The sequence below is a fragment of the Pteronotus mesoamericanus genome, unplaced genomic scaffold, assembly GCF_021234165.1.
Source record: "Pteronotus mesoamericanus isolate MK-2021 breed Mesoamerican mustached bat unplaced genomic scaffold, CSHL_Meso_final scaffold_651, whole genome shotgun sequence".
NCBI classification, from domain to species: domain Eukaryota; kingdom Metazoa; phylum Chordata; class Mammalia; order Chiroptera; family Mormoopidae; genus Pteronotus; species Pteronotus mesoamericanus.
Genome location: NW_026555325.1, coordinates 5,161,268 through 5,174,872, shown reverse-complemented (window position 1 = coordinate 5,174,872; position 13,605 = coordinate 5,161,268). Strand labels below are relative to the sequence as shown.

The 13,605-nt window shown below is 30.9% G+C and overlaps 1 protein-coding gene across 1 annotated transcript in view; it reads left to right on the top strand.

The window, feature by feature from the left end:
- The window catches only part of LRP1B (LDL receptor related protein 1B), a 1,772,547-nt gene that overhangs the window by 1,521,936 nt on the left and 237,006 nt on the right, over positions 1-13,605 (top strand). Inside the window, exons 57-59 of the mRNA XM_054562474.1 lie at positions 3,531-3,616; positions 10,303-10,425; positions 12,427-12,608. Of these exons, the coding sequence (XP_054418449.1) occupies positions 3,531-3,616; positions 10,303-10,425; positions 12,427-12,608 (391 nt within the window). The remainder of the gene's footprint in view (positions 1-3,530; positions 3,617-10,302; positions 10,426-12,426; positions 12,609-13,605) is intronic.

Below are 13,605 nucleotides of genomic sequence, written 5' to 3'. Positions count from 1 at the left end.
ACCCATAGTTTTATTTTATTTGTTTGTTTATTTATTTATTTTTAGAGAGGGGAAGGCAGGAAGAGAGGGAGAGAAACATCGATGTGTGGTTTCCTCTTGCAGACCCCCTTCTGGGGACCTGGTCTGCAAACCAGGCATGTGCCCTGCACTGAGAATCAAAACTGCAACCTGTTGGTTTGCAGACCATTGCTCAATCCATTGAGCCACACCAGCTAGGGCAGGCCCATAAATTACAAAAATATATTGTAATTTATTACAGGAGAGTACCCCACATATTAAAAAAATAGAAAACAATATAAAATAATGATATTAAAATGGGTAATAAATGGTACATAATATGTCTCTGTCCCTTACTTTGCTTTAGAGGATAATGAATCAAATAACACTGCCAGTTTCTTTTATATATACATGTTGGTGACAACATTTAAAACATTAGATATTTTCTCATCTACTTTCATGAAGTGAATACCAGGCACAGGAACATAAAAATTAGTTATTTAACTGGCTAAAATTTGCACATTATAAAAAAAAATAGCTACATTCAATTTTATTTCACTTTGCCTTATTTTTTGAATACTCATTCCTGAATCAATTTGTGTGTCATACATAGCCCATTGTTTTATTTGCCAAACTACCTGCTTTTGGCCAGTTTACTACTAGCTATATTATGCATTTAATGACTTGGAAAACAAGAAGAAGACATAAAATCTGCAAACCAGTTTCCATTACTATAAACTTTTCATAAAGCATTATATAAAGGAGATGAATGCTAATGATTACAGTTTGGACTTTGTAATATCATATATCCATGTGATATTTATTTCCAACAAACAATAATTATAAATAAATAATAGTTTTAAACCAAAAAGTGTTTCTGAAGCATAAAATTTCCTAAAAAAGAAGCTAGATTTTTTTCTAAATGTATTGAGTTATAATTGACATATAACATTTTGTGACTTTTAAGTGTACAATGCTTTGATTTGATACACTTACATATTGCAATATGATTATCACTGCAGGGTTAGCCAGGACCTCCATCACTTCATATGATTACCATTTCTTTTTGTTGTGAGAACATGTAAGATTTACTCTCTTAATACCTTGCAAGTATATATTGCAGTATTGTTTTTTATAATCACAATGTCATGCATTAGAAGCCTAGAAATTATTCATTTTATAAATGGAAGTTCGTACTCCTTTATCACCATCTCCCTATTTCCCTCACCCCTCAGACACTGGTCCCCATCATTCTGCTCTCTATTTCTATGAGTATTTTTCTAGATTGCACATATAAGCAATATCATAAATTATTTGTCTTTCTTTGTCTGACTTATTTCACTTAGCATAATGTCCTCAAGGACCATTTTGTTACAAAATGTCAGGGTTTTGTTCTTTCTCATGGCTGAATTATAGTTATATATGAATATACATGACATATTTGTTATCTATTTATCCATTGACAGACTCTTAGTTTGGTTTTTTGTCCGTATCTTTGCTATTGTCTATAATGCTGCAATATCCAGAGAGTGCAGATGTATCTTTGATATCATTTTCATTTCTTTTGGATATATACCAAGAAGTGAGGTTGCTGGAACATATGGTAATTCTATTTTTAACTTTTTGAGGAGACTTCATATTGTTTTCCATAGTGATTGGATCAATTTACATTTCTGCCAACAATGCACAAGGGTTCTCTTTTCTCCACATCCTTGCTAACACTTGGTATCTTTAGTCATTTTGATAGCCATTCTAACACTGTATTTTGATTTGCTTTGCCCTAGTGATTAGAACTTTTGCATACCTTTTCTTGTATCTTTGGCCATTTATATGTCTTCTTTGAAAAAATGTATTCTCATTTTCTCTGACTTTTTAATTGAATTTTTTGTAAATAAGTTTTAGGAGTTCATTACATATTTTGGATTTGGATATTAACCCCTTATCTGATATAATGTACAAATATTTCCTCTCCTTCTGTAGGGTGCTGTTTATTATATTAATTGTTTCTTTTGCTGTGCAGAAGCTTTTTGGTTTGACCTAGTCCCATTTGCTTATTTTTGCCTTTATTACTTGTGTTTAGTGTCATACCTAAAATTTGTTACCAAGATCTATATAAAGGAATTATTTTTCCTATGCTTTCCTCTAGGATTTTTATGGTTTAAATTCCTACATTTAAGTTTTAAGAGACAGAAGTACTTAAGCATTGATGTAGAACACAATTTATTAATTTAATACTTACAAATGTAGAACTCTATTGACAGGGATAACAAGACATCTTCAACTGAAGAGTCAGCTGTGTTGAATAGGGTTCTGAGTATCAGTGTAGCCTCAAAAGAAAGACTGGGATGATGAGGGCACTGCCATCGCTGATAGAAGGGGGTGTCCAGCATGTGTGATATATGTTTCTGGTCCCTGACAGAGAGTACACTAAAACATGTATTATATATTTATTATAAAATTAAATGATAAGAAGAAAAAAATAATAACTTTGAACATAAATTTAACAGGACAAAAACTCTACAACAATTAGTGTTGTATAATATAATTTGCATTAAATTACATAAAATGACTAACTTTTATTGCTTTTTTCTATTTTCTGCTGACATTAAATTTGCTTACTGGGCAACTAAGTATATATATCAATTCATCTTAGGAATAAAGCTGTTTAAAAAAAGAGTTTGAACAAGATTTTTATTGAATTGATCTAGGCTTATAACAATCAAGAATGCACTCAAATTGATTTAAATTATTTTGATAAAAGGTCAAATAAATATACTATACAAAACTTTCAGAATATCTTTTGTTTAAGAAACCATTGTTTCCTAATAAATACTGATGAGAAAACCAATCTAAAGTTTTAGAGAATCTTTATATATATGGAACATGGTCAGATTCTTATTATTATCTTTCTTAAGTTCTAGAACAAATGAGATACTAAAACATTTTTGACAAAGAGGAAGAAGGAAATATAAGCTATTAAAAGATTTTTATAAAAAGCAGACTTATAAGGGAAGGTAAACTTAACAAGCAAAGATTGTAGTTCCTGTACTTTAGAAATTATTTAGGAGAAACCCCTAGGTAGATGGGCAATGATATTCTCGGTTTACTCTGAAGTTACTCTGAGAGCATAAGGTATCAACAAAGAAATGTTTGATTGTATGAAAGTTTAACTACACTATAAGTTTCTAAGGTTACTGTAGCTCATCCTTTTATTAAAAGTTCATTTTTAAAATCAGATTATAACAGCAGGTATTTCTGCTAATTTCAAATAAATTAGACAATTTAACATTCAAGGAAATTGAAGTAAAGAGAGGGTTAGCATTTGTAATTATCTTGATTTTCTACACTGTCTGGGTACTTGCTGCCTTTTCATCTTATTATCAACTGAAGTGTTTAGTGTGAATTTTTAAAATATTAATCTACTACAAGCACTGCATTTGAATTTATAATGCTTCAGAAGCAAAACAGAAACTAACCAGAGTTGAAAACCATGAACACAAAATGTCTAATATGTTTTTTGTCTTGGCATTTAGATGAAGAACCTTTTCTAATTCTTGCTGATCATCATGAGATAAGAAAAATTAGCACAGATGGTTCCAACTATACCCTTTTAAAACAGGTATGATATTCCCACCATGGTTTCATTATATTAATTATGGGTATTTCAGATTTACATTAGAGCCACAGAAATACCTCACAATTAGAATTTATGAAACACTATTCATAAATGCATGCATGTATGTATATGAAATTACCAAAAGTTTTATTTTGTTTGAATTGTCCAGGTGATGCTCTGAATTTGTCACCTCACAAAAGTAAAAGATGCAAGGTATAATTAATGCAAGGGAAAGAATAGCTAAAGAAAGCATGAAATTATCTTTTAAGACATTTTATACATTACCCAAATATGATTTCCCCCCTTGTGATTTTTATTGTTACATATTATATATTACATATGACTATTACATATGTCCCCCATTTTTCCCTCTTTGCTCCCCTCCACTCAGCCCCCACCCCCCACCCCACCCCCGACCTTCTCCACATCGTTGTCTGTGTCCATGGACTATGTATATATGCACATGTTATTTGGCTAATCTCTTTCCGCTTCCCCAGCCCTTGCCCCTCTGAGATCTGCCAGTCTGTTCCATGTATATATGCTTCTGTCATTTAAAAATAAATACTTTTTACAGAATTCAAGTTTCCGATCATAGAACCCAGAAATAAAACAAAACTGATAATCCTCGGCCTTTAAAATTTGGAATTAAGAGGGGTGCAAAAGTATGATAATCACCTAATCAAATGTTATGAGGCACATATTTTCAGTTTTACCTTCTTCATTTCTCAACCCGTCCCAAGATTTGAGAGAACCTGGACTTCTGTTTTTAAGTTTCAATTCTACTGTCAGAGTTCATTTATATATGATATTTGATATGAAGAGATATAATTTCCATTTTAAGACAAAATACAAACCTGTGACTTACTCACCTCAACTTTTTTCTCTCCCACGGTGCAGTGGAATAAGCATAAGATCAAATGATTAAAACTAGAATGACTACTACGTAGACTAGGGAAATCACATACAGTTACAGCATACAGGGTGTGGCACAAATAACACCCCTCTTTTATTACAAAATCTTTTATTACAAAATCATAAGCATGCAATTCTATAACATAATAATATTATACTCAAGCACACCATATGGCATTTTAGGTGAAATGTTCAAGTTAAAACTATAAATTATTACATCTATATTATTATCCTACCAACTACACTCAAGCAGGCTTGCCTTCTGCTGGACCCTATATTTTTAGGTGTCAGAAGTAATAGCTTCTTTGGAATTATTTAGTTTGTATCTGTTCTGCTACAAATTTATCTTGGCCCCAAACTGTATAATAATGGCATGCATATGTGAAAGCACCATCTAGAATAAGTGTGCAAAAAATAAGGATGTTTCTTGTTCTTACATTTACACCAGCATAAAGCACAGGCAAAGAAAGCCACTTGTGTGGTAATTTTTCAGCAACACAAAAAATAGTTAATTAAAATTATTTTTGTCTCTACACTGATGGATTTCTTTATTGTTGTTAGAATTTCATTCATTTTGCTTCAAGAGTTAGTCTTATTTTAAGTATAAACATTCATTAGCAAGTGTGATACTGACTTCATAACAGAATTGGAATTTTTCAGCTTTCCTTTAAGTTACATAGTGAAAATAAAAATTTCTTATGAAAATCCAAATTTCTAGCTACTGAGGGAAAAAAAAAGAAAATGTCTTACTGCTGAGATCATATACCTGAATGGCCACAATCCAAACTGTTTAGCAGCTGCCATTTTGACATAGAACCCATATTTTCCAAATCCTCATAGACTTAAACTTATCATTTGCTTGCGACACATATCCCGACCTTATTCATAGATGTTTCTTGCTCTTGAGTTTTGAGTAGCCACCAACATCCACTGAATTACACTGCCTTGCTTTCTAAGCCCTTAGGAGATTGAGTAAAATATAAAATATTTCATGTTTTTATAAAAACTAAACAGCAACCTTTTAAAATATAAGAATCTGACAACTATCTCTGTAAGAGATGAATATTTCTAGGGAAAAAGTTCGAGTATATAAATAACTACTTTAAAATGGAAAAGCTTTTGCTGGCCAGTGATTTTTTTAATTATTTAACTTAATTCTTTTTTTTCTGTGCAGCCTAATTTTAAGCTTGTAGCAAAGATACAAAATATTTAAAATTATCTTTCTCTTGGAGTATATCTGCCTGCCCTCTCTATGTATTCAAGTTAAGTGTTCCAGTCACTGATTTCCTTATATAGCCTCTGGAAAACAGATGTGTTTATTTTCTCTTTACTATATTGTTTATTGTTATTATACATGTGTATTTATTTGTTGGCTTTTAAAGAATTATTTTTAACATTTTTTTATTTATTGATTTTAAAGAGTGAAATGTCAATTGTGTTGTTCTATTTATTTATGAAATATCATGGATTGGTTCTTGCATGTACCATGACTGGGGATGAAACCCAGTCTTATCAGGCTTATCAGGACAACACTCTAAGCAACTGAGCTGCCTGGCCATAGGCTAACTTATTTTTTAATTAAAATTTATTGGGGTTACATTGGTTAATAAAATATATATGTTTCAAATATACAACTCTATGATACAAGGTCTGTATATTGCATTGAGTGCCCACCACCCAAAATCAAATCTTCTTTAGTCAACATGGACTTCACCCACTTTTTACTCCTCCTCCACTGCCTTCCCTCTGATAACCACTATACTGTTGTGTGTGTCTATGTGTTTTTTATTGTTTTTATTATTTGTTTATTTGTTGCTTTTAGTTTCATATTCCATATATGAGTGAAATCATATGGTTCCTGCCTTTTTCTGTCTGACTTATTTCGCTTAACATGGTATTCTCAAATCTATCCATGTTGTCACACATGTGTGTTTTCAGCATTTCTCTCTTTTAGACTGTGCTATCTAGAAAGCTCTCTCTTTAAGGTACTCTATTTATAAGCTCAGCTGAACCACAAATTTAACTAGTGTAGCAACACTTCATGAAAAGAACCATAACAGAATTTCAGTGTTACTTACTCCTTGCTTCATTTTCCAACTCTGTGGCTCAGGACAATTCTGTTGATATCTCCTTTGTTGTCTTTTATAGCTAATGTGTTATCAGAGATTGTTCTTAATGGAGTAAAATGATTTTTTTTTCTTCTCTGCATCATTTAAGTGTATTTCACATAACCAAACCACTTTAAAGCATACTTTCAGATAGCACATTTTTTTCCTGGTGGAATAATTTTAAACTACTGACAATCACCAGTACCTAAATGAGGATGAATTTCAGATTGCTTTCTTAGTGTAGTGTTTATCAAAATAAAGAGGGAATGAGGAACATGAGGAAGCTTATGAGGACTCTGAGCACCTGTGGTTTTGGAAAATATTTGTTAATGGTGACCACCAGTAAGGAAATAGAAAAACAAAACGTTAAAGGTAAGTCTTAACTCCAGTTTTGGCTGCAGTTTGACATATGTCATTTTTGGGGGGACCATGTTTTTAACCATAACTCTGTCAATTGCATTGTAGGAATACAGGGTCCAGCAAAAATAATATCCCTTTTTATTACAAAACATTTTATTACAAAGTCATAAACATGTAATTCTGTAACATAACAATATCACATATGAGATTTTAAGTGAAATGTTCAAGTTAAAACTATACATTATTATACCCATATTAATACCCTACCAGCCAAACTCAAGAAGGTGTTACTTCTGCTGGACCCTGTATTTAAGTTCTAGGCAGTAGAAATTTTGTCTAATTATGAAAAATGAGGTAGAAAACAAAAGTAATTATCTCTCCACTTTTTCTCTCAGTCAAAATAAATGAAAAGACAACACTCTTGCCTTAATAAGTTGGAAATGTTTTGTGTAGGTGACTAGGAAGAAGGATTTACTCTAACAGCTTAAGTTTTATTCTCCATTATCATCAGTAACATTCTCAAGAAGTTAGGTAGCATAAAATTATAAAAACTGATATAATTTTTTAGCCTCTATAGTCTAAAACATAGTTATAACTAGGCCAGTTAGTAACTTAAATTCATACACTACATTTAGAAAATGTACTTTCAGAACATGAATTTAGAAATAAAAATTAATCAAGTAGTTCTCCCATATGTTATCCAGTTCAGTTCTAACAGTGCCTTTTATTCCAGCAAAACTGCACAGACAGACAAAACACAGTTTGCTAAATTAATCATTTGATCCAAAGGGTACAGATATTCAGCTACAGAAATAACAGAAGCAAACAGGATTTTGATGAAACCAGTTTTCAGCTATGAAACTGCTGGGATGACTCTGGTTTTTAGACATTATTTTTACCATTCCCATGCCTTTTTTTTAATATCTCATGATTCTACAAGAGAGCATTGCACTGTTCTCAGTATGAATTAATTGTAACCTGTAGAAAAATGACGGGTTTGGTTAGATATATATGTCAGAATCCAGAGCTTCAGTTTATCTGTGTTTGCAGCTTTAATTTATTATAGTGGATTTGCTAAATTTGTAATTTGATTTGTATTATATACATTGATTATTGTAAAGAAAGGGAAATAATTTTGCCATGACTGGGGACTGTGGGTAAATTTTTGCTAAAGTTACGGGCAAGTTTCTATCTACCTTTTCTCTATAAATCCCCAAATTATCTCTCTCAATCTGAATTGCAAGCCCATCACAGAACTTCAATTCATTTACTTTTTATCTGGTGAAAAAAAACAAAAAACATTTACATGTAAATAAAGAATCTTGTAGACCTACTATTGTAATGAATTTATTACATCTTGTATAGAACTTGGAATGTGATCAATGTATACTTTAGAACCTTAATTAATTCTGCAGAGGCAACTTTCTAGATGTGTACATTTAAGTACATTTAGTTAAGGAGTCCTCCAGTTTTTAGCTTGTGAATATTTATATTTAGGGAATGTTTTGAATTTGTGACTGAATGTTAATTGAAGTTGTGTTTTTAGAATTTATAGACATTGTTTTGATTAGTAATGTTTTCAGAAAGAAGTATATTTGCATTTATCTGGGCATAGTGAAGGATTTATACTGAGTCACGTTTACTTCCTTGTTTATGAACAATGGCATGCAGCTGTGTGATGTTAACCTGCTTCAGGCTGTCTTTATCATCTGGCGTGGAAGAAAAAGAGATTGTTCATGTTAAGCTAAATAGAAGAATACAATTCGAACCTATTTTAACACCATAACTACTAGAATATAGTCCTGTTAAGAGAAGAAAAAATCAGTATTTACTAGAACCCTCTCTAAATTGCTTCTATATATAGGCTATCCTTACTCTTGTAGATAGTTGGAAAGATATAAAACCTGAACAGCAATAATTTACCCTTGGCCTGACTTTCATAAAGCATTATATAAATCTAAATCAGCATTGTTGTTATTATTATTATTATTATTGCATTCTAAATTTTGAGAATACATATGGAAACTGAACTCACATATGGTAAAAACCACCTTTCTTATCCCTCCCTCCCCATACCAAGCACACAAGAGAAACTGTGTCCCTGAAGATGTTAATCCTTAACTATAGGACTAAAACTACTAATAAAATGACGCCAAAAACAATTTGAGACTTAACTACAACTTTAGGGTGAATATTGATATAAGCAAACTTACAACAGGTAGAAAAATATAGCAAGGATAATTTGGGACTTTGCCAAGTGTCTGCCATATCAAGTTATTTTTGGATCCATAGAATTTATGTATTAATAAACTATTCAGGCCTTAAAATGAGTTAGCACAATTGAAATTCAAATCCAAATTGGGTTAATCCATTGGGGTAGTAAATCTGTAAACCCTAACAATAGATCAGAATTAAACTAATCCCTCAGCAATCATCTGAACACTCCAACATCTAAAAAGATTCCCTTGTACTTTTGTACAATGCTCAAACAAAATCAGCCTAACAATAGAATTGCTACACCAAACAGCTGTAGCGTCAGAAACCAATCAGCTGAATTCCTGTTCATTTTTGTTACGTGCTAAAAAGTGAATAACCATTCTGAAATGAGGTTTTTCCTCATATTTCCACCATATGGAATGAAAAGATATTGACTCTCCAGTTCCTTTTTGGTCAAATATTCTCCTGAGGTTATAATTTGAAAATTCTAATGTGGCTCTTTATTACCTAAGGGGCCACGGGAAGAATGAAATATTTTTAAATAGCCTATTTATCTTGCTGATACAAAATGTTTAAAGAAAAAATAAAATTTCTAAATCATCTTTTCTGATTTTAATCAGCTGGCTATCCAAGGATCATCATAAATCATCAGAGATTTTTCCAATTTAGATATATGCTCTTTTCTAGTTACTCTACAGAGCAGATAATAATGGCATCAAATTTATATTTAATATTAACCTAAAATGAGAGTTTCTCATTTTATCCCCCACAAAGCAAGGGTTTTTGTTTTTTGGTTTATTCCCCTTACTTGCTATATACTCAAAGCATTAACTATAAACAATCCTAAATTGGTGTGGCCTGCTTGGAAAATATTTTTAAATATATTATGCAACATTTTAAGTGCATGATGAAGGAAGAATGTGAATATATGATGCTAAAAAGATGTGATCATAAATTCTATTTATTATAATAAATATTGTAATAACTACAAGTATTAGGAACAAAGTGAGGTGTAGTGACTCATAAACTCCTAGAATATTTAAAAATAATTTCTGTTAACTATTATTCTGATCCATTCTTTTTTATTTTCAGGGGTTAAACAATGTTATTGCTATAGACTTTGATTACAGAGAAGAATTTATCTATTGGATTGATTCCAGCCGACCCAATGGCAGCCGAATAAATAGAATGTGTTTAAATGGAAGTGATATAAAGGTAAATGATATTACCACAATGAGATTATTATATATTTAATTAGTGTGGTTGAATTAAGTAGAAGATGTTATTTGATGGTAGTGGTACAACTCAGAATGTATTAGGTTAGTTTGAATTTCACATTTTATAATGCAAATTAATATGTAGTTTAAATATGAAATATGAACCTGTTATCCTTATAAATTATTATACTGCTATTATTTAAACCAATAAAAATAAAGTTGAGTAAATAAAATGTGAATCCTTATTCACAGCCCTGGAAAATGTTATGGATGATTTCAGCTTGAATGATAAGTGCCTTGGATTCAATTGTATTAATTTATATAAAAGAAAAAGTTGAGTCAAAAGTTAAGAAAATTTGTAATTGAAAAAATAATTATTAAATTACAGATAAAAATTATAGCACTATTAAAATTAATACACTATAAATGGAAATAATTGAATATATTTGTATAACATTATGAATGTGCTGATTAAACAGCATCATAACTCAATACATGTTATCTTCTAGATATGAGATCTTGGCACCATTTCTGTGTTATCTCAAGTTTTGAAATGAAATTATCTGCACTGTTTATACACAGTAAAATTTATTTTAAGGAAGTTTAAATTCAAACAGTTAAACCTATTAAATGGCTTAAACTCTGTAGCCATTAATTTTATCACACAGACATTTTTATTGGAAACAATCAATTTTGAAAATATTAATTATCTTGAAATGTGTATATACAATGCCAAAACCACCAGTAGGTTGGGTTCTGGTAATTCAGAACAATTGTATTTAGTGATGTTTTATATAAAATAACTGTATATGATATAGACAAAAAATGTATATATTTTTTATAATCCAGTTCTTTGGCACTTTATATAAAAACTGTGGAAGTTACATTATTCAAACTTGATCATATTATAAGACATTTAAATTTTTGGTTATCTTTATTTTTTTAAGATGCTTTAATATTTTCAAAGATATTAATTTCCTACTGTCTTGCCAATACTGTTTCATTATTACTTTAAAATATGTCATAACATAGGGTTACAAAATGCATGTTTCTTCCTTGGGGATTACTTATTCATTGATATTCATTAAAATTGTCAGACATGACAATTTTCCAAACTGAAATTTAGGAGACGAAAAGATGTTATGTAATTCAGTATAGTAGATTGATATTAACTGCTGAAAATGTTCATGTTGTCACTTTATTTATATCCTTACTATTTAGGGTTTTGGGGGAAAGATAACTGTAAAATTTTATTAATATTTTTGTCTCTATAGTATTATTGACTGCTATACAGCCCCAAGTTTCAATTACTTTTTACACACAGTCCTCAATCTGCTGAGAACTCAGAAATAGCAGTCATGTAAATCAAGAAATTTGAATTATTTTATATGCATCAAATTTGTACATAAAAAACCTATCTCCTTATTATACTTGACATTGGCATGAGTTAGAATTGAGCACATAGTTGTATAAGAATATATTTACTTCACTTTGGTTAGGTTAGATTCTGACTTGTATTTTTCCTCTCCTATAGTTTATCATTTAAATAGAGCAAAAGCAGTTTGGGGTGTGGTAAATGCTATTGACATCTCCCCTAGAACCTGTTAAAGATAAACTTCAGTAATTAATGGTGTGTGTGTGTACATGCATGTGGGGTTTATGTGTAACAGAATTTTTGCCCCTCATTTTGAAAGGACAAGTAAACTAAAACAAAAGTGGAATCAATAACGATGTAGCTGTCAGACAGCCGTTTTCAAATTAGGGTGTTTTTTTCTTAAAGCCGTGTATAATTTCTAGGGGCCTGATTACATGTTAGGTCATATCTCACCAACATGTATGCAATTTTATTAGGATAAATTGTTCTGCATTTTATGCTTACCTAAATTTCATTTCTATCATTTGAATAGAATTCTATTTCTCTGTAAATATCAAGAATCAATTGCTCAGTTCTTACACTAGGCATTTACACTGTTAACATTTTAAATTCTTATTTTGTTAGGTAGTGCATAACACAGCTGTCCCCAATGCGCTTGCTGTTGATTGGATTGGAAAAAACCTCTATTGGTCTGACACAGAGAAAAGGATCATTGAAGTATCCAAACTCAGTGGCTTATACCCTACTATACTCGTTAGCAAAAAGCTGAAGTTTCCCAGGGACCTGTCTTTAGATCCTCGAGCTGGGTTTGTAACATTGAAAATCTTTAATTAAGAATTAAGACTGTGGATTACAATACATTCAATGTGGTAAATACTGTTCTGTAGGTTTTAACATAGAATCCAATGTAAAGTGTGAATGTGTAGAATTTTCTTTTGAGAAATCAGAAATAGAAATGTGACTATCACAATGAAATAAAATATTTAAATTACATGATTTTAAAACAAGTATATTTTAAAGTTTTAACAAAACTCTACCTAATCAATAAATGTATTGTGAAAATTAATAAAAACATACAGCTTTCTTTGATTTTAATGCTTTTAAATCTTGGAGGACAAGCAGATAATGAACAAATCTTGGATCACACTTTGCATGTATGTGATAGTCACAAATGGCTGATATAATTTCTGTAACACTTTAGAACAGGAGACATAAGTAGTATCCATGGGTAATAAATAACAAGGTGCTTTATGCATACATTCAAAAGAAATAGCAGAGTGTGAATATCAGGAAAGATTCCTTTTGAAGCTGTATTTTATTTGCATTTCATTGTAAAAATTGTGAACAAGTCATTGCAAGGATAAAGGACAGTAATCTGGAGAATTCAGATGAGGGCTGAGCCCACATTAACGTGTCAAAGCTGTCTGGTATATGTTTGCTAAAGTTCTATAGATTGTGACCATTTGCTTTCAATTATGTTGTTTAGGTAAGTAGAAAAAGCATATCTTTCCACTGTGTCTTGTGCTATAATTTAGAGTGATTACATGGTCCAAAATGATCTCTGTAGAGGTTCAACCTACCACCATGCTTATTAAAATAACAAATTCAGAGAAAATATTGATGTTTTAAAATAGGACACTTTCACAATAGCAAGTATTACAATAACTATAGTGCTCTAAATTTGCTACTGTTTAAATTAATTTCAAATATGTTTCAACAAATCACTCCTTTTAGCATACCATATGCAACAACTAGATTTTGTCTCTTACTAATATATTGACTCGTTTTTTTGTCCCTTATATT